Source organism: Tenrec ecaudatus, chromosome 4 (genome assembly GCF_050624435.1).
Source record: "Tenrec ecaudatus isolate mTenEca1 chromosome 4, mTenEca1.hap1, whole genome shotgun sequence".
NCBI classification, from domain to species: domain Eukaryota; kingdom Metazoa; phylum Chordata; class Mammalia; order Afrosoricida; family Tenrecidae; genus Tenrec; species Tenrec ecaudatus.
In genome coordinates, this window is record NC_134533.1 from 199,131,336 (window position 1) to 199,158,285 (window position 26,950).

The following is a 26,950-nucleotide window of genomic DNA, read 5'->3' on the forward strand; positions in this document are numbered from 1 at the left end:
ATTCTTTGCCAGCACCAGGAGTCACATGTGTCCGTTCTTAGCTGGTATTCTTATTTGTTGACCCACTTCACATGCAGGTGAAGTGACTGAAAGTGCCAAGGCTTGGGGGTTAGACAACATTGACTAGAGAAACAAATCCATAGAAACTGGCGTATAAGAAAGAGTTTTACATAAAGGGTAATTGTACATGAAGAACACATCCCAACCCAGTCCAGTCTATGCTCATAAGTCCTATATTAGCTCATATGTCTGAGACCAATCTATAAAGTCCTCTTCAGACTCAGGAAACACATGCAATGACACGGAATGCCAGATAATCACAGGCCAGTGGGTAAAATGTCTTTGGACACAGTGGTGTTGTAAGAATTGCAGTGGTGGCAGGGGTCTGTCAGCATAGTGCCATGTGTCTTGTCAGTAGAGTCTCCAAGGGAGTGAGCAGAGAGAGAAAGGTGAGAGAGAGAGACTGTCTCTGCCTCCAAGGAGGAAGTCCAGGAATTCCCAGAATTCTCAGGCCATGTCCATACAGAGGCCACATTGGTTATGATACGATGGACAGACTAGACTCCACCCCTTCACTTTTAATCCTCTCAAGTCCCAAATTGCCACCAGTTTATGTGACTACCACAGCTTGTGTCAGTTGCACCTTAGTTTTAAAGGTGACGTCTTTGCATTTTAATATGTCGCCAGATGTCTCTGCAGCACATTTGCCCAGGGCAATGCATCCTCTGATTTCTTGACTGATGTCTCCATGGGTGTTGATTATGGAAATGCTGGACAACTTTTCTCCTTTTATCATGTTGATGTGTATTGGTCCACTTGTGAGGATGTTTGTTTTGTTGAAGTGTAAGCTATAATGAAAGCTGTAGTTTTTAGTTTTTTATTAGCAAGTGGATGAAATCCTCCTCACTTTTAGCAAGCAAGTGCTGAAATCTGCATACTCGGGTCATCTTCATACTGGTATTGCAAATTATTAATGAATCTTCCTCCAATCCTGGTGCATTTTCAAGTTGCATTCTCAGTATAGCTGTGTGACAGTATCGCTGAGATTCTAGCAGTATCGCTGAGGCCCCAGAGCTCTTGGGCTTCAACTTGGGAGCCTTAATTACTTCTATTTTTGTGCTTTATTATTTTAGTATATTTAAACATATATAATTGAAAAAGAGCCTAAGGTGGAAATTTAAAAGTATTAGAAGCCAAAGTTTATTGTAAGACTAAAGCAGCTGTGCTTTAAGAGCGTTTACTTTCAACTTTTTGGGAACCCTGGTGGCATATTGGGCTACACATTGACCTGCTAACCACAAGGTCAGTGGCTTAAACCCACCAGCTGCTTTGCTGGAGAATGATGAAACTGTCTACTTACGTCAAGGTCAACTTTTGTAACATAGTCCACAAAAACAGTGTTTCACATCCTACTTTGGTTGGTGATGCGGTCGGTCCGTAAGGCTTGTAAGCAGCCACTTAAGGTGCAATTATTAGTTGGTTTTTGTTTGGAGCAAAGAACAATGAAGAAAATCAAAGACTTGAGCAGTTAGTCCAGAGGACTGATAAATCCTGAGGAATCACTGAGACCAGAAGAACTAGGTGGTGCCCAGCTACCACTATAGATAGACTGCTTGGATCAGGGTCAAACTATATGTTCCTAGATGGGGGGGAAATATGTATAGAACAAAATGTAAAATCACAAACCAACCAGCCGACCAGACTTACTTGTTTTACAGAGGCTGGGAGACACCTTCCCACCCCACCCCTCAGACTGGCCTTTAGGCACCCTTCCATCATGGGGGTGAACCCACCCTGGGGGATCACTTTTCAGCCAAATAGGCCTGTAATATGAACTGTCGGAGGAATGCGCTGCTCAGTACAGTCACCTCCTAACCGGCAGCATATGCCAAGCTTGGCCATGTGAAGAGACAGGAAAGAAGGGGAGCCCAGAGAGGAGATGGGAGATTGCTGTTCTCTCTGAGGGGTCCAGCTAACTGTCACGCAAGACAACATGCTTACATTGTTGAATGGGAAACTCATTTGCTTTGTAAACAAACATTTACTCAAATGACAATACAAAGTTTTGTTTTTTTAAAGAAGAATGTAAGCTTTGTGATTCCAGTACTTTGTGCCACTGATGTCTATCTAGAACAGGGCCTGGCACATGGTAGATCTTATATCTTGGGCCAGCACTACATTAACATAGGACAGCCAGGATTAAACAAAAACCCAAACCCCTTGCCATCCAGTGGATTCTGACTCATGGCAACCCTATAGGACAGTAGAATTGCGCAGGTTTGCTGCAGGGCTATAAATCTTGATAGAAGCTGACCACTACATCTTCCTCCCTTAGATTGGAATTGCTGTTGGTGGATCTGAACTGCTGACCTCCTTATTAGCAGTACAAAGGCTTAACACAGTGTACCATCAGAGTTCCAAATTCAAGCTGGGACCCCCTTTATTTTTATTACAAATCTTCAGGACACCCCCCCCCACAAATCTCACTATTTCTGATAGGGTACTCTTAGAATTTCCTGTGGTCATTTTTTGATTAGAGACCTAGGATCCGTATGTGGGGTTTTTCATCTCCTGTGAATAAGAGCGCTTACACGCGTGTTCTGGCTGACTGTGGTTCTGGGTTTGGTGCTCTGCCCTCACTGGGGCCAGAACAAACCCTGCTGGAACAGACAGTCAACTGCAAGGCAGCACTGTGGCCCTTCGGGGTGATGGTCACTGAGTGTCCTAAGACTTTCTTGCAACATCAGGGTGGGTTGGAGTATTCATTGATGGCACCAGTACAGTGTGGACACATTTCTTCTGGCTCTGGGCTCCTGAGCTTGCTAACCCCAAATCCTGCACAGGCCCTTCCCCAGGCCCTGAGGGAGGCTTATCAAAAAACATCATCTGATTTAGGGCTTTTTCAGAAGCCTTTATAAAGATTAGGTCTGCTTTGTATTAAAAAAAAAAAAGCCCCCCCCACCTTCTTTGTTATTGAATGTCTACTTAGCACCTACTTCCAGAGAATAGCCAGAGGGAAGGAGGGAGGAAGACCCTTAATAAGATGCTTTCCCTAAGTGGCTGCAACAATGGGCAGTTCACACCTCGGACAGATTGTGAGCGTTGGGTTTGTACTCTAGTCATTGCTGCTGTGTAACTCAGCACTTGGTAGCATTCCAGTACTGACTGACAGCTGGGGTGTAGGTGGTGCTGCACATGAAACATCTGCAGATAAGGACAGAAATGTTGGGTTTTTTTGCTAGGTTTTTTTTTTTCGGTAATAAAAGAAATGAGAGCAAATAGAGGTATTGAAAAGATTTTTCTGGAAGTGCTTTATGTTTGTTTTATTGCACAATTTTGTTTTTTACAGCTTTGTTATATAAGTAATATATTTAATAAACCGCACAAATTAAAAATGTCCAACTTGATAAGTTCGACGTATCCATTACACCCTTGAAACCATCATCAGAAGCAGAATAGAGAACGCATCCATCAACCTTTGCTCCTGCCTGTTGCCTCGCACCCTTCTGTGCACAAGTTTAAGCGAAGCTTGTCACATGATCCAACCGTCCACTCCTCCCATTCATTCCTAGAGAAGATTGGTTATGCCTACTCACTTCCTGACTCGCACAGGAATGTACAAGAATCCTTCTTTATAGTCGCCCCAGTTAGGCAACAGCCACATGCCATCAAGTGGGTAGATAAGCAAATTGGTATGTGCGTGTGGTGGAATGTTACTCAGTAATGAGAAGGCACAAAGCTGTCTAGTTTTGAACTGAAGACTGCCACACTTGAAGCGGAGTTGCCTTCGCTGTTGCACGATGCTTAATTTATTGAAAATTGAATTTTGTTCCTTGAGCATAGCCCCCCAAAGGAGGCTATTAACCTTATGTTAGAAAAGCAGTCACACGACTCTCAAATGCCTGCATAGGTGGACACTTCAAAAAGTTCATGGACAAATGGAATCAAAAGATTATGGTGAGGGAGGGGGCAAAATGAGCAGCTGATATTAAGGGCTCAAGTAGAAGGCAAATGTTTTGAGAAGGATGATGGCAACAAATGTACAAATGTGCTTGACACAGTGAATGTATGTATGGATTGTGATAAGGGTTGTAGGAGCCCCCAATAAAATGATTAAAAAAACGATTATGGGAATTTGCCACAGACTTTTTGAATACCTCTTGTAAAATGTATTTGGATAATTAAGAGTTGATTATTCCTCAAAGAACTTCTATTCACAGTGGCCATTAGAGTCTGTTCTGCTGTAAAACATCATTCTGTGACCTCAGATCTTTCCTGCATGGTTGATTGGTAAATAGGAAATGATAGTTATTTGGGTTCAGACAAGATTTTTTATCGGCAAGGGAAGTAATGCTGGGAGTAGGATTGAAAAGGAGAGGAGACACTCTCAAAATGGCTGTTACACAGACAGTTCTTTTAAATCTACTTTAAAAGCATTACAAACGCGTTAGCAGGGTAGTTCCTAAACTCAGGACCCACCCCAGCCCTCAGCCTTGTTTTGCTCCGGAGAGCCGCACCTCCTCCTGTGCCCCCGTAGCAGCAGCCTCACCCCTGGCTTAGAACCCACTGAGGTGGGCTCAGTTTCCGACTGTGGCTTCTCCAAGTGCACATTTTCACCTTACTGTTTCTGTTTATGTTATTATTTCCTGAGATAGCTCCTAATCATCTTGAGTTGCTTGCGTTATCTGTCCAGCTGATCTGTTTCTTTTATTAGACTCAGATTATACAATTGAGTAAATCTTTAATACTTTGTCCTGATCTTAAAACAACAACAACAACATAATTTTCATGTTGCAGAATGAGAAGTTTTTTCACAAACACTTTTCTGGTTTTCTGACAAAAACTTCCTGAATCTTCATCTATTTTGAATCATTTCTTGGGGGGGGGGATTATTAAGTTCCCTTTCTTGTGATTGGATGAGGGTCTGTAGAGCAGAAGATCGGTTTTGCACTCAACAGTTTGTGTGCTGCCTGACCCCTGCACTGATGGCGGGCCTCTCGGCCCCACATTACTTAGCCATTGCTCCTGTATTTCCTGGAACCCTCTGTGCTTTGCCCTTGGGTGCAAGCCACCCTTTTGATCTCAGATGGGTGATGCTTTCTAAGGTGTGTGCGCTCACTAATGTTACTGTTCCCCTGTCTATGGTTTGCCTCCAGTTTGAGCTGGGTGAGTTTAGTTCTTGATCTACAGGGTGACTACTGGGAATATTTTGTAAGAAAGATGTATATGTTTCAGATATTGTCATGCCCTAAGTGTTTGTTAAAGAGTGGCTGATCCTCACAACAACTCAGTGGCGGGTCTGGTTTTACCCTTAATTTACAGCAAAGGACACTGAGGAGGAGAAAGACGAGCTTGTCCTCAGTGGCACGGCCCCGTAAGGGCTCCTGCTTACTGTGCGGCCTTGTTTCCTGCGCCACATTGAATATAGGAAGTTACACTGTGTATGACTTTCCTGTGGACGTCCAACAGATGGTTTTCCAGCCGAGTAAAATGTCAGCAACCGATACACAAGTGAAAAGAGGTGCAGGCCCCACAGGGACCGCAGCCTGAGCATCGTTGCCTTTTTGGAAGCTGGAACCTGTGTCCACTTTAAGCCCTGCTGCTGTTAGCATCAGTGCCTTTTTAGGAAGTCTTCAATCCTTTGGGTTATTTGTACTTACGGATTTCTTCTTAGGCACATCACTCCTGAAAAGTTTTACGTGGAAGCTTGTGATGACGGAGCAGATGATGTGCTGATCATCGACCGTGTGTCCACAGAAGTTACCCTCTCAGGTACTGCCTGGCAGATGTACAAGGGTTTGGGAAAGAAGGTGTATGTAAATTGCAATCGTTAATATAGATAGTTCAAGGATATGTTAGGGATCTCTGTGTCTTCTAATGACATTTTAATTTTTTATGCCACTTAAAAGCTCATACATTTCATTCATCTTGAGTTATCTCCTTTTTACAAAATGGAGAAATGACCTTGAAAATTGAAGGTGACATCTCACTATCCGTAAGTATTTAGAAACCCAATTATTTCCTTATTTCTTTCCGTCTTGTACTCCAACAGGGTAGGTTTTATTGATGCGCAGTAGTTCGGAGCTTTAAAGCATGTGAGGTTTAACCGTTACATGTGTGGTGTTTGAACAGCTGCTTTGAGCACAATTTAATAAAGGAAACAGAAAGTGTACCGACTTAGAAAGTAGACTAAGCCTTTGGACAGAAGCCACCCTTTTGGTCCTTTCTAAGGCGTGTGCACCTCACTGGCTTGTAAGAGTTCTGGGAAGGTGATATTCTTACGCTTTATCTACCTGCCTTTTTTTTTTTTTTTTTTTTGCTTTTCCGTGTGAAGAAAATACTGTTTTTTGTTGTGTGTTTTTTTCAATTGTGGGTAGACTGATATTGTAAGCAGTAGACTAATGTGAAATAAATTTGATGGTAAATTAGTGTACCATTGTGCTAGCCTCTTTGGAATTCCTGTGTAAAGGTACATTTAAGAATTGTAGTTCACTGCAGACAGAATTCTGTATTTGTCAACTACTGAGTACAGTAGTTGGGTAACCACACAGAAGGCATTATGAATAGTTAAGTGAAATACGAAAATGTATTACACGGGGTAGTAAAATTTATGAAAGATTATGGATACACAATTTCTGTTTTACTGTGTGGTTGTTGTGGTAAGTACCATGTGTACTTTTCATTTGACCAGAGGAAATGCGAGCTGTTCTAGTATGTCATAATGGCATTTCCTGCATGTCTGTCGCTTGGTGGCTGTTCTCTCCAGATAGCTTATTGATTTTAACCAACGTTAGTCTGCTGCTGCTGCTGTAAACCATATTGATAGCAACTCCAGCTCCAAAAGCCCACTGCTGTGGAGTCACTGCAACTCCGAGTAACCTGTAGGGCGAAGCAGAACAGCTCCATAGGGTTCCCAAGGCTGGAAGTCTTTATGGAAGCTGATCGCCACCTCCCCCACCCCCTGCCCCCGCAGAGTGGCTGGTGGTTTTGAACCACTGAACCTTTGCTTAGTAGCCAAGTGCTTAACCAATGGCTTCTTCCAGTGACACTTTGCTCACAGCTGAGAGTGCAGGCTCCTTGAGTGGACTGAAGGTAGAATGCATTGAGTCAGAGCAGTGGTTCCCAACCTTCCTCATGCAGCGACCCTTTCAAACAGTTTCTCATGTTGTGGTGAACCCCCAACCATAAAATTATTTTTGTTGCTACTTCATAACTAATTTTGCTACTGTTATGAATCGGGCAACCCCTGTGAAAGGGTCATTCGACCCCAAAGGGGTTGAGACCCACAGGTTGAGAACCGCTGGATTAGAGGGTAGGGGAGATGATGGTGCCAGGCTGCCAACACCACGGTGCATGGCATACTTGGCCCAGAAGCCAGCAGTGATGAAGGGGGGATTCACTGATAGCTACTTGGCCACTTTCTTTTCACCATTAGAAATGCAGACTGTGCTCTGTGTTCTCTGAAAAAAGGCATTGCAAAACACCCTGGCTTGTGGTATAGACTGTGAACTGAGCCACGTGACCCCCGGGACTGTTTTAACAGGGGCGTTATTGATGAAAACCACAGCTCGTGATAGGCCTCCCTGTCAGACGCCAAGAGGAGGCCTTTCTCGCCTCTTCCCTCCCTTGGCTCTCCCCGCCATTTCCCACATTCTTACATGGGGCGGGGCAAGTCCTCTACAGCATTCCATTAGTTGCATGCTAAGATTAAAGTCTTGTATCAAATCCTCACTTTCATTTATTTTCTAGTTCTTTGAAAGGGATAGGTCCTTCATTTCTGCCAAGGGGTTGAATAAACGTATCTGGAAGTGGGCATTAGAAAAGCCCCCAGTTTACTTGACAGGTACCCCGAGGCTCGTTCCCTTTGCTGCGGTCTTCGAGACTGGAGAGGCCTTTAGTTTATGCCTCACACGGGCATTTTTGTTCTCTGCTCTGCCAAAACGGAGGCCTAGCACTAGTGAAGGAATATTGATCGCCTCAAACAAATGCATCATTCAGGCTGATTTAATCGAAGTTACTATTGACGTCAAACGACATGTCCTTTTCTCCCTGGAACTATTTTCTCTCTGATTTTTTTTTTTTTCTGTTTTTGTCTTTTAAGTCAAGAAAGATGTTCCTCCTTCAGCTGTCACGAGACCAATATTTGGTATATTGGGCACAATCCATCTGGTGGCAGGTAAGTGAAAACAAGTTAAGATGGGCAAAGAAGGTCATGAAATTGACAATACCAGAGTACCGCACGGAGGTCTGCTGCCGAGCCTGCTTCACGCTGTCCGTCTCGGTGAAGTGGGTCGGACGCAGTGCGGTTGCTGAGGTGTCAGATGAAAGTCGTGTCTCTCCTGCAGGTCACAGACTAGGGAGAGTAAGTTACTACAGTGCAGGGGAAGGATCCGGGGAGCGAGGCCTGGGGGACTGCTGGGCAGGACGCTGGTGGAGGGCGCCTGGAACCAGCTTCAGGATGGAGTGAGTGGCAGGCTGGTTGCCTTCTTTTCCTTGCCAGGGAGAAGGAAGTGGCGAGGCAGGGTTAGCAGATGGTGTGCTGTGCTGTCGTGGCTCCTTGATTCCTAGTTGCTCCCGCTGAGATGCTGCAGCACCCACTTCTTTGTCCTGCCCCAGCACACGTCCCTACCGCGCAGAGCGGCCGGAGGCCTAAGCGTGGTGGAGAGGGGACTTTGCCCTGCAGCGCTCAGGTCTTGAGACTTATGACACTTTCAGGTGCATGGTTTGTCAGTGGGGGGGGGGGGCAGGAGAGAACAAGTGCTTTCTGTCTCTACTTTTTAGCAGGTAAGATAACTGTTTTCGTTACCAACAGCTTTTGCTTAATTTTGCTAAGGACAACTGTGGCCTTCCAATAAAAAATTTTCTGAATAATGGTCAGTCTTTCTATTCATAAAGAAAAGATTACCAAAACAAACAAGTAGTATGGGCCTTTTATCTGTGTAGCACAGGACAGGCTCATTCAGGTAGCCTCTAAAGCAGCGGTTCTCAACCTTTCATAGGGATCACCGGATTCATATCTATAACAAAATTACAGTGATGAAGTAGCCGCTAAAATAATGTTATGGTTGGGGGGTCACCACAACATGAGGAACTGTATTAAAGGGTCGCGGCATTAGGAAGGCTGAGAACCACTGCTCTAAAGGTTAAGCAATAAGGGAGACTACTTTTGGCTTAAAGGAGCCCTGGTAGCGAAATAGGTTACACATTGGGCAAGGTCAGCAGTTCAAAACCATCAGCTACTCCGTGTGAGAAAGATGAGGCTTTCTACTACAGAGAGTCTCAGAATGCCCCAGCACCAGTTCAACCTGTCTCACAGGGTCACTGTGAGTCGGAATTGGCTCAGTGACAGTGAGTAGTCAGTCGTCGCTGTCGTAGTAGTACTTTTGGTTCAAGAATTGTCTGTTTTATACTTACGTGTATTTGACTTTACTCTTTCCAGGTAACTATCTTATTGTCATTACCAAAAAGACCAAAGTAGGTGAATTTTTCAATCATGCACTCTGGAAAGCAACAGAATTTGACATCCTTTCTTATAAGAAGACAATGTTGCACTTAACTGATATTCAGGTAAGAACTGGAAGCGCCTTCGAATCGCAGAACCCAGAGGGGCAGTAGGGCAGTACCTAGGGTACAGGAAGAACAAGCACACAGAGTGTTGGGTGGGCGTCTTCTAAGGCTGAATCCTCTTGGATTTAGCAATCCATAAAGTAGGCATCTACTACCTGGCAAGAAAACGCTGGCATTAAGAAGATAGTTGAACTATGTTACTTTGGGGTAATTTTAACTTCTTAGTCACGTTTTCTTTGTAGCAATACAGTTAGGTTTTTACTTTGGTTCCTAGCTATATATATATATATATATATATATATATATAGCTATATATATATATATATAGCTATATATATATATATACTTTCATTGTTCTTTTTTTTTAAGTCTGCCTCAATTCTTAAATTGTGCAACTTCATATGGTAAGAAAAATGTAAGTAGAAAGTGCATATATACTCAATGCCCAGATTTAACTTTAGCTATTGATACTTTTTTAAAAGAAAGAAAAATGCGATGCATTTGAAGCTCCACGCATCACATTTCATTCCCTCTGTCCCCAGAGAAAGGACCCCTCCCCTTCCCACACATGACTGTCAGTGTGTGCCAAAGTATGCCCGTGTGCATATGCAGGTAGTCTTGCTTTGCACGATTCCTACATTTGTGGGATTCAGTGACTGGTTTAGTTAAGTAACACCTGTTCCCCAACGACACAGTTCAAATTGCAGTTCCCACAGTGTATTAAGCAAGGAATTAGTCCACCAAAGCTGAAAGTGCAGCAGGGGTGGGAGAGCCACCGTGCTTGCTGCAGGTGACCTGCGCGTAATTGAACGCGTAGAGGAAACAGCTGCGGGTGGCCTGCAGCCCCTGGAGCTGTCGGACAGGCTTGCAGCGTGCAGCCAGTGGTCCCAGGGAGGGGGCGCTGGCCAGCACTAAGGGGCACTGGTGCTGATGGGAGGAGGAAGGTGTTCCAGAGGAGGCGACGACAGCAAGAAGCTTCACACGGAGGGAACTCCCAGGGTCATTTGTGGCAGGAAAAGTGCAAAGGGGTAACATGTTGGAAGCGGATCCAAGCGTAGAAAGGCGCGCTGCTTCACCGAGCATGGAGATGGTTGACCCCTTCCGTTTTGCTCATCCTGCTCCTGACGCACATTTTACTGAGACACACCTTTCATTCTCAGTGCCGCCAGTGTTTTAGTAATTCTGCCTTTCTTACATTTCTCTAAAGTTGGAATTGTTCATTGTTTTGGACAAATGTAAAGATCAGAGGACAGTTGTCATTTTTGTCACGTGAGGGTGAGGTGGCTTGTGTGGCTGTTTTCACCGCCCTGCCCCCGTGCTTCGTGAAGGCTCCCTGTCACGCAGCTCTGGCCCTTGGTCCTGACGGAGGGTCCTCTAGGACTGACGCGGATAGCAGTGCCTGCTTCTGTTCTGAGTCAGTAGGACGTTTAGAAATCACACCTGTTGAGAGAGTTTGTTTTCGCAGTGTAATTTGCTTTAAAATTTTTAGGGCACTTTTTTACTCCCAAGATTGTAAAAGTGTTTGTTCCTAAAAGAAAAAAAATTAAACTAAAACAAAAGTTATGGAACTATTTTGACTAAGTATTTACAATTGTAGGATGTACCGTCTATTTTAGTTTTACAAAACTAAATAATCAGTGGAAGACCAAGGATTTATATTCATTCTCTAGAGGACCTATGTTTTAAAGAAAATAAAACGGTATTTAGTAATCCAGTAGTATTTACTTGGACAATTTATTTCCTCATTATTATATGAAGGGCCTTCATAAACTTTGTGGAACAATGGAATTAAAAGGTAATGGAATTTTTCCACAAACCTTTTAAAGCCCTCGTGTATTTTTTGTCAGACCACGTAACTATTGCTTACTGTATATGCTTTGCTCATTCCTTTGATTAAAAGTATCTATATGTATATAGATAAACATAAGAAGAAATCAAAACTTTTTCATAGATGTTAATTGTGTTACCAAACATTGGCACCCAGCTTTAGCAATTATTGTTTAAAACAAGGGTTAAAAGCATATCTCAGTTCTGGTGTTCATTGGGAAAGCCAGTTTAAGACAAGGACGATGGGAATGTCGCCGCAAAGATAAACATTCCTTTCCTTTTTAATGTTTTAAAGAGAAAGCCTTCACTTGCTTCCTACCCAACCCGACCCAGAGAGGTTGAAGAAGGAAGACGGTACTTTGTGGTTATTGGGCCCGGCCCCTCAGACGTGTGGGGACAGTCACGCTAACCGGGCAGAGTCCCCAGAAAGTGAGTGGCAGACAGGCGGCCATAACCTCAGGGATGGTGGTGTGAACACAGGCTCCTGTCTTTCGGTGGGTCTGTCGTGAGGACACACGGGGGAGCAGCCCTGCCTATTCAGTCAGCACCGCTACCCTGCAGCAGCGCCGAGCATCATCCTCGTACCGGGCACTGCTGGAGGCGCTGGGAAATGCCAGTGAACACCTGCCACCCACCCGACCAAGGCTTTGGGCCAGGGACACTTGGTGGGAGCACGCAGACAGGAGCATGTTGTCGTTCTTGGCTCATGCCGACCACGTCATTTCCCAGTGTGCCCTGCACTGACTCCCTCCCCCCTTTTTGTGCAGTTACAAGATAATAAGACGTTCCTCACGATGATAAACCACGTCTTGAATGTGGATGGGTTTTACTTTTCAACCACGTATGATTTGACCCACACTTTGCAACGGCTGGCCAACACGAGTCCAGAGTTCCAAGAGATGAGCCTTCTGGAAAGGGTAAGTTTGCTCCGCTTCTTTCCTTTTACCTTTTAGTTTTTGGGTTAACGAGGCATGACTCTCTTTCGTTTATAAAACATGGCATTGGCTCTTCTCAACCCTACTTGTATCAGGATCACTAAGGGGGCTTTGTTTCAAATACATTGCAAATAGCACAGTCCCGCATTTAGGGTCCCAGAATCTGTTTCCGTTACATCGCTAGGATTGAGCCCCACTGGTGTCGAAACCCATCCCATACACACAGGTCGGTAATTAGCGGAAAGCCCTTGGGAGCTTGTCTCTCCATAACTGTGAGTGTGCTGTGAAGCAGCCCCAGGCACGCACCCTCTGCACAGCACTGCATTCACTTGTGACGTCTTGGCGTACAGCGTCTGGTTGTGCACGTGACAGTTCCATGAGCAGTAGAATGTGGCTTAGAAAAATTAGCAACACAGGGATGGGAATGGGAAGTTGTCAGCTGATCAGAGAAGGCTATTGAAATTGGGAATCACAAAGTGGTACATGAAACATTCAGATGTACGTTACACATCTGAACAGCATGTTTCATCTAGCAGTCGGTTTTTAAATGTAGGCCACAGGCATTGGCTCTTGGTTCTTTGATTCGGGTTGTCTCATCCTATGTAAATTAGTGTGGCTCTCCACTTCGGGTCTTTCTCCAGACTTGTATGGGTAAAACGGCACTCTGTGTCTGGTCCTGTAGGCTTTTACTAGATTCTATACTGGCCACTCCTCCAAATTCACCAGCAGGGTTTTTTGTTTGGTTTTTAAAGCAGCTTGCCTTTTATTGAGTTGTTTCAGAGCATTCAACGTCATAGAAACAGCGCTGCTTTTAAACTTGTGCCTCGTTGGTGCGTAAAAGGGCTCAGTCAAATAGGGCAGTGGTGACTGACGCGATGCCACTGCCAGGCATCGGCTGGGCGCACACACCTGGGCCTGGGGCCGCACCATTCAGCTGCTGGTGGTCGGAATGTAGGAGCCATTCCCCGCGACTTTAAACTGTGGCAGGTTGAGTTGTTTGTGACCCCATAGAGGGAATGGGGAACCCTGTAGTTATGGAAATAGAGACGAGGTGGGGAGGTTCCTGTGTATTTGCAGGTCGGGAAGCATGGCGGCAGCACGGGGGTCAGGAATCGCGGTCAGGGCAGCTGTGCTATAGATAGGCCAGAGTCAAGGGCTGGTCAGGAATGTAGAGGATGAGTAGAGGATTTGGGATGAGATTTAGAACTTGAGGACTGACTACATACAGAGAAATGCGGGACCCCAAGAGGACACCTAGGTTTGGGCAGAGCACTGGACTGTGGCTGTGAACTGGAAGGAGACCGAGATACCAGGCGCCCCCTTGCTGCATGTTAAAGCTGTGTTGACACTCACTTACTGCAGCCTCTGAAGTGGGCAGTAATATTGCAACACTTACCAAAGTGTGACACACAGACCCAAGCTGTTGGAAAAAATGACCCATAGACTACTTAAGTTCAGCATAGCGCTCCCCCAGTCAATTGGTTTGAACAAACAAACAAACCGACAAAACAACCCCACAATGAAGTGATCGAGGCATGCCTGTAATTCATGAACATACAACTTCTCTCTCAGGCAGACCAGAGGTTTGTGTGGAATGGTCATCTTCTCAGAGAACTTTCTGCTCAGCCAGAGGTAATGTATGCCAAGCCACACCTGCTTATTGCTCTAGTCAGTGATGAAGTGACTCCCCGGTCACCGGGGGATCTTTGGATAGACCTTCCTGCTTTGGCTCTATCTAAGACCCACAAACTGCACCCTCCTGCACCCTCTACCACTCTAGGTGCAGGAAGCCTAGTGATTTTAATCTGACCTCACAGACAGAAAGTGGAAAGGCTCTGCTTTCTGTGAGCCCCAGGCACAGAGTGGGTAAATAAGCTCAGGCCGAGCCGGAGCCCTGCAGAGAGACCTGCATAGCCTCGGCGGCCTCTGCCCACTGCTGACACAAACAGGTGGGAGCACGGAGGTCTAGCCAGGGAATCGGTCTATTGAACTTAGGTAGCTTTGCCAAATTACATTTTTTGTTTCTTTGCTTTGGCATTTGCCTTGCTTTTTTTGAAAAGCATTTTGGGGTGCAAGCAAGGAGAAGTCCTCTCCCTGGATGAATGAAGTTACCTCGGCCTGAAGAGGGGTGGAGGTCCGAAGGACAAGCTGCAACCTCACAGAGACAAACCCAAGCACTTGTAATCACGCTTTGGTTATTATTATTATTATTTCAAAGATGTTACATTGAGCACAAGTTACCTAAAGGTTGGCTTTGTCGTTTGGAGTGTTAGCTCCCTGGTGTGTGTGAATACTTTGGGCGCGGAGCTGAGCTCTCCTGCCTCGTCTTTAAAATGCACTGACAGCTCCAAGTCCCCGGTGTCTTCCTTTCAGGTTCATCGGTTTGCTCTTCCCGTGCTGCATGGCTGTATCCTTCCAGAGCGCCACTCTTCAGGGCCGTAGTGCCCTTCTCTCACTGTTGAAATGAAAGCCTTCCTTGGTCCATAAAAAAACTAGAATCAGGAAGTGGGGTGACCAGCAGCGTGGAGAGGAGACTCACAGTTGGAGCACAAAGAATTAATTTTGTAAAACCCAAAGCCAGACTCGCTGCTGTGAGTCCTTTCAGACTCACAGTGACCCTTCTGAGACAGAATCTTTCCAGGAGCAGCCTCATCGTTCTCTCACGCAGCAGCTCTTTGTGTGAACTGCCAACGGGCTGGCTTCGCCCACGGCACCACTAGGGGGCGCCTGACTGCAAATACTTGTAGAGGAAACATTGGTACAGATGAGTAAGGTTTAAAAACACCAGTTTGTAAGGCAGTTTGAAGAACCTGTCTTTGCCGTGGACAGGATACTAATAGGGAAGCCGAGCCAGCCCGTGGTTGAGGAAGGAGCCTTGCGTGTGCTGACAAGTGCCTGCACTCAGGCTCCGCCCCGCAGAAACCGAGGGGTGGGGGTGCTCCAACAGGTTTCCCCAAGAAGCTTGGCCACCACAGTCTGCCGCAGCTTTAAGAGGAAGAGGGCATCAGGGAAAGCTCCAAGCAGGTATTACAGCGGTTAAAGCCTGGAAAGAGACATCTGTGTAGTAGAGATGGGAAGGGGGAGTGCCAGTTACAGACCCTCAGCCAATCCCAGATTTCCATCATGTGCTCCGGTTCCTATCTGCATCTTTGTATGTGTTTTAAGTAGACATAAAGTGTAAGTACTGTGTATTTTAATGCCTGCATTACAAATACAGTGGGCTTGAATGGTTTATTATAGTAGCATACCGAGGGAGTGTGTAAAGAAAATTGGGCCAATTAGGTTTTATTTCAAAATGAGATTGTGAACGGACAAGCAGTGCCAAGATCATGGACGCTTTTTCTGGGTGCTTTTAGCAATGTACCCCGTCAGCTCTGCTGTGCCCGGTGTAACTCCTTGCATAGAACTATGGCCATGTGTGTTTCACATCCAGACAGAAGGGGCGGTGACTTTAAATGGCCTGTGACAGGAGCAGGAGTGGGGCACACGGCCCGGGGAAGGGAGTGGGCGTTCTGTTCAGAGACGAAGCTGGGCCTCGTTTAAACTCACACAGCAAAACCCAGTTCCCACCGAGTGACTCCGACTCCCGGAAACCCCATGTGTATCAGAGGGAACTGTGCCTCACAGGATCTAATGATGGAGTTTTAAAATAGATCACTAGGCCTTTCTTCTCCCACCCATCCCCTTCTGCTACAGCTAGGTAGGGTAACTGTCGGTAGGACCAAGAGACTCTAGGACAAAACTGCCCAAGGCCTGGTAGGCCAGGATAAGGACTTGGGCTTTTCTTTTTGATGAGAAGCTCTTAGGGGATTTGAGCAAAGGGTTGGCACGATATGGCTGATCCCTGGGATAAATGCGGAGAAAAGGCCAAGGGCCAGCAAGGAGAGTTACAGGAACAATTAGGAGGCGCTTGAGATAATCTCTAGAGGTGTAGTGAGTTATGAGTTGGGCTGCTAGCTGCAAGGCCGGCAGTTCAAACTCATCAGCTGCTCTGCAGGAGAAATAGGAGGCTCTCTACTCCCACAAAGACTTACAGCCTCAGAAACCCCCCAGAGCAGCTCTGCCCTGTCTTAAAAGGTTGCCGTGAGTCAGAATCGGCTCGATGGCAGTGAGTGAGTCTACTAACTCAGGTGAGAGTTGAATTGGCCCGGTGGGTGGGTGGTCGCAGCAATGGTGGTGAGAAGCAGTCAGATGGTAGGTATGCTCTGAAGGTAGCGCACACAGGATTTGCTGGCCAGTGTGCATTGGGCATGAGAAAGAGGGCTACGGGGCGGGGTGGGGGGGGCTACATGCCTTTGGCCGTAAATGGATACAGGCACTGTAGTTGATGCATACAGAAGGAACCTTGGTGCACAGTGGGTTAAGTGTTGGACCGCTCATCTCCACAACAGCAGGTCCAATCCACCAGCCACTGCAAGAGAAAGAGGGGGCTGTCTGCTCCCACCAAGACGGACAGCCTCAGAAACCCAGGGAGCACTGTCCTCTGCCCTTTGGGGTTGCTGGGAGTCAGAAGGGACTCGATGGCAGGCAGGCCTGGTGTGGGTTATGTTCACATTCGTAGAATGGTAGGGAGCCCTTGCAGCGAGTGGACCACATGAACATAACATTGACCGCGCACAAGTCAGGAGAGTGCTCGAAGGCAGTTTCTCTAATGTTAAGAGGAATACAAGGGTGGAAACCTATTTGAATGGAAAACCCAATCGTATGATGGCAAACAGGAAAGCCAAGCAGGAAAATGGTGGCCCCAGTGGAGCCTGGTTACTCTGAAGGGCGCTTCCAAGGTGTTGGCGATGCAGGTGGTTTTGTACGTCTTAGTCCTCTAACTGCGCACCTTCATGATGTGCTGTGAGTGTTGTATTCAACAATGAAAACCTCTGGTGATGTCTGAGGGGTGCCAACACCACAGGCTTCTCAAACCTTTTCTCTGGAACAAAATGGAGAGTTCAGCCTTTCAGGTTCCACAGTCCTCCATGGGACTGAGGGGCAGGGATCACCGGACAGTGTGCACTGTCACCAGCCTTAGGAGAAACGCCATAGGCTTTACATTAAGAAACTCTTTTGGTGAGATAGTCCTTTTAAAAAACGTCGTTTCCCTGTCCTACTTGAAAAGGATCAGGCTGCTCCTAAAAAGAGGCGCAGTCTTGGCCTCCACGTGTGGTTTGCTGTGAGTCGGAATCTCCTGGATGGCAGTGGGTTTGGTGGCTTATTGGGGGGTGGGGAGGGCTGGTGGTCATGAAGAACCAGAAAGATTTGCACATTTTCATTCTTTCTCAAAAATGGAGTCATTCTCACTGGGTTAAAAAAATTATATTGAAAAGAATTATACTGAATATGGAAATAATAGGATTTGTACATATGTTACGTTTTTCTTAATGTAGTGAAGTTATCTCTATGCACTCATGTTCGATTAATGGCAAGTACTTTGATTGGATTCTCATCTCAAGAAGGAGTTGTTTCAGAGCTGGCGTACGCTATTATGTAAGAGGTAAGGCGAACTTTCTCAGCATGATTCAATACTGGGTCCGATCTATCGCTCATTAACCTTATGTTTTTCGGGGACATTTGTTAACATTTGATAGCCCATCTACCTCATGTTTCTTTGTAACAATTAGGAGAAACTTTGAGAAGAACTTTGTGGGCACAGTGGTTAATGCTCTTTGTTGCTAACTAAAGGTCACATTTCACACCCACCAGCCGCTCCAGGGAGAAAGATGGGGCAGCCGGCTTCCCTAATGACTGACAGCCTTGGAAACGCCATGGGCAGTTGTACTCTGTCTCTAAGGCTTGCAGCCATGAGTCAGAATCAACTTGACGACAGTGGATTCTGGTGTCCCCCCCCACCCCCTTGGGCTTGACTCCAGCCACTGTAATGGCATTGTAAGTGACGGGTGACACTGGGCTGCTCCTGCTTGCTGAGAGAGGGCCTGTTCACCATTGTTTGCTGGGGGCCTGAAGCACAGCTAATTTAATGTCATTTGCAGTAATCCCAACTCAATATCGGGAAGTTCTTCCTCGGGTTCTTGTATGCGCTAAGTAGACCTGCAACTCGACATTTACATTTTGAACATTTTTTCTGTAGGCTTTTACTACCAAGATGCTAATTTGTTCAAACCAAACTTTAAAAATGTTTATTAATTTCCCAAGAAAAAAAGTTTTTCCAACTCTGTTTTAACCTTTTGCCAGAAGCTATCAGAATAAGACCTGATATGCTCTGACATAGCCCCTGGCTTTGAGCTGGGCGGTTGTGGGGCTATACGGTTAACCCCTCACAGAGATGACAGAGCTGTGGGTGAAAGGCACTGCTGAACTTGGCCAAAGACAGAGAACCAGAATTAAGAGTTAGCAACTCCCTGGGACCTGGATTTTCTTGGATGGAAACATTTTGTAATTTGATGTTTTGAAAGGGTAACATTCACATTGTTCAAACATCAAAAAGTTGAAAAGACTTGAGTTTTTAAAATCTCATATTTTACCCCATACCTTGAGTTCTCAGCAGCTAGGTGGTTGTCCGTTTATCCTGCCAGCTGATTTTTGTACTGGCGCAGGTGCGCTCTCTCCTCTTCTGTTGTACACAGTGGTTGTCAGCCCAGTGTTTCTCCAACCTAGTGTTTCCATTGTCCTTTAACTTCACAATCTGCCTTAGGACCCTTTGCACAGATCTCTCTTCATTAACTACCCTCGTCCTTAGTGAGAAACACGCATAGTCTGTGCTTCTGACGGGTCATCTCGGGGAGCACTGAGAAACCCTTCTACGGTTGGTGTGACACAGCTATCTCGGTCACTCCTGGCGCCTCCTCAGCAGACACTGGACTCCCAGTGCCACACGGACACCTCATTGTTAGGCTTAAGAAACGCATCAGAAAGGAGGTTAACTATTTGGGAAACTTAGAGCTACTAGTTCCTTCCTGGTAATTTGGGTCAGGGATCAGCTTGAACTTGGCTTCTGCTTACCAAGCAAGCTCTTCCTTAGTAGAAATGAGTCACGTGGACAAAGTCCTAGTGAGGCTGCTGCACATCCTGCAGGACTGGCCAGGGCTGCGATTGCAAGCACTTGAGAGCGGTGCTTTCCTCCCAGGCTTCATGTGGCTTTGGAAGTTTCAGACCTTCTAGGTGTGATATATTTTAGTGACCACGGCATGCTGTTTACATAATGGCCCGCATTTGCATTGGATGTGTTATTACTCAACATGATAACTAAGAAGGTGTTAGCTTTCCAAGTACTGTTTTTCAAACTGAGACCTGTGGACATTCTCTCATCCTTGAGAATGTCTTCTTCTTTTAAAGATTTTTCAAGTGAAAGACACTGCTTTCGGGGAATTGTATCTGAATAAACAACTGATGTATTAAGTAGCTGCCAACTTTAGCAATTAGTCTCTAACACTCCCTTCAATCTGCGTAAACACATGTGCTTCTGTTGGCTTTGTGATCATGCATTGTGCGTTTGTTTGAAATTTATGAGTCCTTTTCTGCTCGTTTGAGCTGCCTTATTCTTGAGTCTCTCTTGAGGAGTCCTAGTGGTGTAGTGGTTGCATCGGCCGCAATCATGAGGTCAGCCATTCGAAACCACCAGCCACTCCCCCAGGAGAAACATGGGACTTTCTACTGCCGGATAGAGTTCCAGTCTCAGAAACCCACGGGGGCAGTTCTACCCTGCCCTAGAGGGCCGCTGGATGAGATTTGAGTTGGATTGTCTCCAAGTGTCATGAAGGAGTGAGCTTCTGATGTATTGCCTGTATAATAAAGATGGCTAACTTTTTTCCTTGTTGAATTCAGGGATTGATTCGGAAGGGCATGCAGCGAACTTTGTAGAGACAGAACAAATAGTGCACTACAACGGAAGCAAAGCCTCCTTTGTGCAGGCAAGTTACTGTGTCCCGGGCAGCCAGCAGTGGGCCTTTTTTACCTGCGTCATAGCTTTCCCTCCTGTTGACAGTCCTTTCTGCTCGGAATGAAGTCCCTCAAAGCGAGGGTGGGACTCTGCCTGCATCACCTGAGATGTATTCAGGGCGATGCAGGAGGGACAGGCTGCTCGCTTGCCTGTGAGGTAGCACCGGCGGGAGTTGATCCTTTCAAGTTCTGATCATTGGCTGCTCCAGAGCAGGAGTAGCTCGGCATGGCCGTGTGCTGCTGAGTCTCCGTTTCTCACAATGCCAACCACGATAGCTTTGCTCATCATTTATGTTAGAATTTAGGGGAACACTGTCCACTGCTCAAGCAGTATACTCACAAAGTCAGAGAGGGGCATCCTTTCCAAATGTACTCCCACAAAATACCAACCTGTGGGAGCACTACACCTGGGACTTTTCCTGGAATTGCTATAAATTGTGTGATTTTTTTGTTTTTGTTTCTTTGCTTTGCAAAATCCCTGAACATATGGGTGCTCTGACAGTAAGCTGAGAAAAACAAGGATGTGTGTTTTTCACTTCATGTTTCTCTCTTTTAGACACGAGGATCCATTCCTGTTTTCTGGTCCCAGAGGCCCAACCTCAAGTACAAACCATTGCCACAGATCAACAAAGTCGCAAATCATGTGAGTCTCTTCCATGCTGCTTTCCCCTGGATTCGTGGGTTACGGTTTTCATGTGGAACCCACACTTGTTTCCCCAGAGTCCGAATTCAGTGAGGCCCTCCTCCCGGGCTCTGACCCCCAGAGAACCTCTGCCCCAGAAGCCCCCGCTCTGCTGTGGAGAACAGACTCACTGGCAGCCCGGCTGGCACGTTAGGCTTTAGAGAGCGCAGTAAGCTGTGCGGCGTTACGCTCTGTGAGCCTGCGGCATGTGCTAGTCAGGACTGTGCTCACAGTGAAGACCTCGTCGTCGTGCTGCTCAGGGTAGAATGGCTAATTGTACAATTACGTCGGACTGTGAAGTATTTAGGAGGCACGGTCCCCATCTTAACCTCATTCCTTGAATATAGAGTTAGGGCATTAAAGGAGGTCTTTTCAAATGTCTTGTAAATATTCCTATCATATAATCCAATAAAGTATATACCTTTTCCTTCCCTTCCCTAGATGGATGGTTTCCAAAGGCATTTTGATTCCCAAGTAATTATTTATGGAAAGCAAGTTATCCTCAATCTGGTATGTTTCTCACACGTTTCTTAAAAGCGCAACTCTATCCGAACCCCCTTTTAAATCTTCTAAATAATCCCGGGGACAAACTGGGGTGTTGTGCATTTCCTTTGCAGGTGAACCAGAAGGGCTCTGAGAAGCCCCTGGAGCAGGCGTTCGCATCCATGGTGTCTTCCTTGGGAAGCGGGATGATCAGGTACTGCCCTCAGAACTACCTGTGGCTCCTGGGCCTTTCCCTGCACACACAGGGATGTGCATTCAGACAGATGTTGATGGGGACATACCCTTACTAGACACTGTCGGTCTAGTTTGGCTCCCTTTCTCTTTCTGTACTAGATCAAGGCATGCTTTGGGTGACTTGAAGTCTTCTCTGACATGATTCTGTAGTAAAATAGCTTCTTAACATTCGTTTTTGTCCCTCAAGTTTAGTTAAAAAAAAAAAGTCGAGTCCCTGATCACAATCCCCCACCAGAGCTCTGTGACATGGTGACAGTCAGATCCCAGAGTTCCACTCCTGGTGGCTGTCCTGGCCCTGTGGCCCCAACGGCTGTGGGGGTTGCTGCACTGCGGCCTCGGGAGCTGTGGCTCTGGCCCTCGTGTGCGCAGTCAGCAAGCAAACTCAGGGGAGTCGATCAGACGTGGGGAACCCGAAAGCTCTGCAGTTCCCTGTGGTCCGAGGCAGCAGTGAGCTAGCTCGTGGGGAACTCTGTGTCAGGAAGCGGGGCCGGGAGGTGAGGGCGTGGACTGTGGTAGGAAGGGGTCCTGCTCAGGAAATGGCACTAGGCTCTTTGGGGGAGCAGTGTTTTAACCCATGGAGAATTCCAAACTTACCCCCAAATAGAGTAATGTAAGAAGACTTTAGGGAAGAATTTTAAGTCTTTTGCTTCCACCTCAAAAACCTCTAGCAACTTCAGCAGACGCTGACTCCATACGCACTTTTACCTCGTCCCAGTGGATCCCCCCCAGCACACGTTGGCTGAGTCCGAGAAGGAATTCCTAGTGAGAGACACTCAGAATCCCGTGAGGAACTTGGAATATACCTCAGTCTGGAAAATAAAGATTTTGGGACTTGGAGCCCAGCATCTGTGTACTGGGAAGTTCAACTGTTGGTCCCTGGTGGATAGCCCAGGGTAAGACCCTGTGTCCCAGAGGGTCTCTGTAGGTTTGCCTTGCCTGAGCCCTGACTCAGGGAACTTGGGGTTTCTGAGAGTAGCTAACTCTGGGGCTCAGGGCACAAATCATGAGAGTCCTAAGGTGATATGCTTGAGAACTGAAAGGGCACCTACTGCTACAGAGTGAGCCCTCCAAAGCTGTCGTCACTCCTGTGTCCATCAGACAGGGGCACCCACTTGGGGCCTCTGTGTTCCGGCATTCCAGTGGTAGATAGATTGACGGCAGCCTGTGTCTGTATAATCCTATTGACCCGTGGTCACTGTAGGGAGGTAATGAGGTGGCTGGATTGGTGAGTGGCCACAAGAGGAACGTTCCATGGCTGTCCTTCTGAGAAGCGGTGGTGGGGAGCCTTAGTAATGCAGTTGGTCTTTTGGAAATTGGGTGGAAAAGTAAGATACACAAGCTGATGCGTCTCAAGAGACCTTTTTCCTAGATCTGTGAAAGAGCACGGAAGTGCTTGACTTGTGGGTTCAGACATGAAATATTTTAAATCGTCTGTATCAATCTATAACTATGAAGCTCATTCCCAGAAGATAAACATGTTAGAGCTAGGACACAAGTTAAGAATCCGAATGCAGTTCATTGGATGCTCATGAGCGTCATAAATTCTGTACGAGGGTCTTGCGCTGTCATCCCCAGGCAGCGTGGTCTAGGCTTAGCAGCCGCACTTGTCCATTATCAGAGTTAACTTTAAGAGTGCACCCCCCCTCCCCCCCAGTGCTTCCTCCCTGGTCAGCCTTCCATTTGCTCGCCTCCCTGAGGGAACCCTGGAAGTGGATGGAGCAGCTATCAGAAGCCCACCCACTAATTGACGCCCCTCACTGTGGGAGCCAAGAGTGTCCCAGAGAAGAGGCAGCCCACCTCGACCTTCACCCTGCAGATAAGAGTGTGGCAGCCCTCCTGCCTGTCTTAGGACTTGTCTTCATCCCCAAGCAGGAAGTTGGGCAGAAGTAGACCGTGTGGGAAGTTCTCTCTGCACTCGCCCTTCTTCCCTGGACATTCTGGCCCCCCTCTCTCTCTCTGTCTGGCTGCCCCCTCCCACACCCCTTGGGGCTGCTTTATTTACCTTTCGCTAGGACACTTTGACTGCCAAGAGTGACCTCGCTTTAGAAATGTTGGTTGTTAGCTGCCGTTGTGTCTGCCCTTGATGCGTGGCGATCCCATGCACTTGGAGCAGTACTGCCTGGCCCAGCGCCATCTCATCCCCAGGGTTGGCTGCAGATCAGACCCTTGTGAGCCCATAGAGGCCCCCTGGTTTGTGTTCGGAGCTGACTGCCAGACCCATCTCCCTAGTCCCCATTCGTCTGGAAGCTCTACTGAAACCTAGGCAGCAAGCAGCACACAAGCTTTTCCTGACCAGGAGTGGCAGGCACACTCCTGGGAAGTACATGGGGCTAGAATTGAACCTGGGTCTTCCACGCTAGATAACTTTAGGCAACTTATTGCAAAGTAACGTGGAATTATCTCTGTCACATGTGTGGTGTTGAGATACTGGTGAAACCCAGAAAAACTCACTGAAATTGAGTCAGTTCCAACTCACAGTAACCCTATAGGACAGACTAGGACTGTCCCCCTGGGACTGTGAGACTAACCCTTTGTGGGAGTGCAGTCTCATTGTTCGCCCACGGAGCGGCGTGTGATTTGGAACTGCTGACCTTGTTAACAGCCCCGTGTGTCATCCCTCTGCCACCAGGGCTCCTAGAGACTGAGAAAGGACGTGAATTCTTTGCTCAGACAGCCAATAGCTCCCCATCACCCCTCCTTACCGGATAGACGTGCAAACTAAGCCTCCTTGACAGAATTGCAGGACCATTGGAATGGATCTCAACAAAACAGAAAGGAACCCTATTTTTTCACAAAGTTGGTAGAAAATAAGAGGAGCCCAATGTATCTTCAGGGTGTCCACCTGGTAGCCAAAAGGTCAGCAATTCAAATCTACCAGTCATACCACAGGACGAAGATGTGGCAGTCTGCTTCTGAAGATTGACAGCCTCAGAAACGGATCATTTTGAGCTGCAATTGACAGCACTCGTGTGGTAGAAAATGTATCTGTGCTCCTCAGTTAGTGGTGCCTCTGTATCCACCTGACTGCTGAAAGCAACTCCATGACCCTGTCGTGCAGAGTAGAATTGCCCCTTCAGAGTTCCAAGGCTGTAAATCTTGACAGAAGCCATGGCCATGTCTCTCTCCCACGCAATGGCTAGTGGATTCGAAGTGCTGGCCTTTTGGTTAGCAGTTGAATTCTTTGATCACTATGGCTCTCTGCAGTGTGTATCTGATTACTGTACCCAAATGCACTTCTCTAGCATTTTGCTCAATTTCACCCCTCTTCCTGCTTGAGGGACCCTAGAAGAACATATGAAGATAGGTATTTGTATATGTGCTTCTATAAACATGGTGTGTGTGTGTGTCTGTGTATTTCTGTCACCCATAGGTATGAAGTTGAGGAGGTAGGTGTGTGTTTGGGTATGTGTGTGTGTGTGCACGCACGCGCGCGTGTCCCTAAGACATCCACACACTGCTGTAAGGGGAGACTGGTATATGGAGGTGCTACTGACAGAGAGGAGCCTCTTAGGTGAGGTTCTGAATTTATTATTTCTTTTTGATAGATACATTGCCTTTGACTTCCATAAGGAATGTAAAAATATGAGATGGGATCGACTAAGCATTTTATTGGATAAGGTAGCAGAAATGCAAGATGAATTAAGGTAAGTGATATTTTCCCCTTGAGGTGGGGGGGGACAGGTATGAGGAGGCTGTTACGTCAGTCATTGATGATGCATGATCTAGCAGACTCGTAAATGCTGCTCCTTGGCTTAATAAGGGCTTGACTATTCTTTTTTGTCGGGGTGGGGGAAGAAGATGAGACCGTTTTACTGGTTTTAAAATATTAGAACTGCCTTTCATGTATTTATAAATACTCACCTAATTGAAACCGTTCCCTGCCGTTCTGTGTTCCCTCACGGCATTTTCCATTCGCTTTGGTGGTCTCTGGGATGCAGGTGTGGCACGGCGTTCCCCTGTCCCATCGCCCCACTCCGCCGCGCACGGTCTCAGTGAGGCGTCTGCTCTCCCTGCCTTTTCTTTCCTCCCAGGAAAGAGAGTGGGCATGGAGCTTTTGCCTCAACAGCACATCAAAGGGTCTGATGGTCTTTGGGGTATTTCTCACCCATGTTGGCGACCACACTGTTTGCTGTCAGGAGGCGTGGGTCCCACTTTGTCGTGTGTCTGTCGGTCTCGACTGGTTTAAAGGCAGAGAGGCACTCCTTTAACCCTCCCATCGTATTTCTCTGCCTCCGTGTGCTGGTTCTGATCCTTGGCCCACAACATGGACCTTCTTTCTCTATGACACAAGCATCCAAGAAATCTTCTCTAAGGACATTTACCCAGGGTTCCAGTGTAGTTTTGTATACCTCACGTTGCCAGCTACCTTTACGTAAATCAGCTTCTGTTTATCCTACAAAGTGTTCTCGTGAGCACGGCTGGGGAGGGGAGAGAATGACCTCTGTTGGTGCTTCCCAGAATGGGCTCTCCTCTCCCCTGGGGGCACTGGAGTGGTCTGGGACTGCAGATACCCATACCTTCACTTCACCAGGATTATGGGTTGTAAGTAGAAATGATTTTAATTACCCAGTGGATGCTGGGGTTTTGTTTTTTTAAAAAGGGCCAAAAAAGTTTGGGAGCCTGTGCCTTCTGTTACGTTGGATTCTTAGAGAAAGCCGTTGCTGGGTCTGGCGCATTGTGATCATGCACTCACGGGTTACCACACACACAATTAAGACATCTTTTTCAGGAAGTTTGATTTTTATTTGGTGGGCACAGGTGGGGCAGGGCACAGAGCTACCAAGACCTTCATGAACGCAGGGTCCACCACTTGTCCAAGAGACCCTGGTTGGGGTGTATTTGACCCCATTGCCGTCCAGGATAAGGCTTCTCAGCCACCATGTCCTCAAACTCATCCACATTAAACTTGGTAAAGCCCCACTTGGAGATGTGGACCTTCCAGTGCCCAGGCAACTTAAACTTGGCCCTGCGTAGGGCCTCAATCACAGGCTCCTTGTTGTAAAGCGTGGTGGGGATGGACATGACGGCCTGGCCAATGTGGACTCTAGCCACTGTGCCTTAGGTTCTCCCAAAAGCACCTCCCATCCCAGTCTGGAGCCTAGTTTAGGAGAGCAGAAATGAGACAGGCTAGAGGCATTGAAAACAGCAATAGGTTGTCTCCAAGGTCCCCTGAAGCAGCCTCTACATACCCACAGGCTGCAGACACTACCGAGGGGGCTGCTGTTGGCAGGCATTACACACCCCGACCCCACAAGGAGGATGGCTGCTTTCATGGGCTGCAGACACACACAATTTTAAGAAAGAAGGGAGAATT

General features: G+C 46.9%; 1 protein-coding gene and 1 non-coding gene across 2 annotated transcripts in view; one reads left to right on the plus strand and one right to left on the minus strand.

Moving 5' to 3' along the window:
• Positions 1 to 26,950, plus strand: part of SACM1L (SAC1 like phosphatidylinositide phosphatase) — a 43,747-nt gene that overhangs the window by 8,180 nt on the left and 8,617 nt on the right. The window contains exons 2-13 of the mRNA XM_075547230.1: positions 5,675 to 5,772; positions 8,102 to 8,176; positions 9,440 to 9,567; positions 12,162 to 12,311; positions 13,902 to 13,961; positions 14,703 to 14,736; positions 17,713 to 17,814; positions 20,103 to 20,188; positions 20,773 to 20,859; positions 21,340 to 21,408; positions 21,516 to 21,595; positions 25,182 to 25,280. Coding sequence (XP_075403345.1) covers positions 5,675 to 5,772; positions 8,102 to 8,176; positions 9,440 to 9,567; positions 12,162 to 12,311; positions 13,902 to 13,961; positions 14,703 to 14,736; positions 17,713 to 17,814; positions 20,103 to 20,188; positions 20,773 to 20,859; positions 21,340 to 21,408; positions 21,516 to 21,595; positions 25,182 to 25,280 — 1,068 coding nt within the window. The remainder of the gene's footprint in view (positions 1 to 5,674; positions 5,773 to 8,101; positions 8,177 to 9,439; positions 9,568 to 12,161; positions 12,312 to 13,901; positions 13,962 to 14,702; positions 14,737 to 17,712; positions 17,815 to 20,102; positions 20,189 to 20,772; positions 20,860 to 21,339; positions 21,409 to 21,515; positions 21,596 to 25,181; positions 25,281 to 26,950) is intronic.
• Positions 26,788 to 26,918, minus strand: LOC142447600 (small nucleolar RNA SNORA70). The gene has a single exon (XR_012784271.1). It is a non-coding gene; the product is annotated as a small nucleolar RNA SNORA70 (small nucleolar RNA).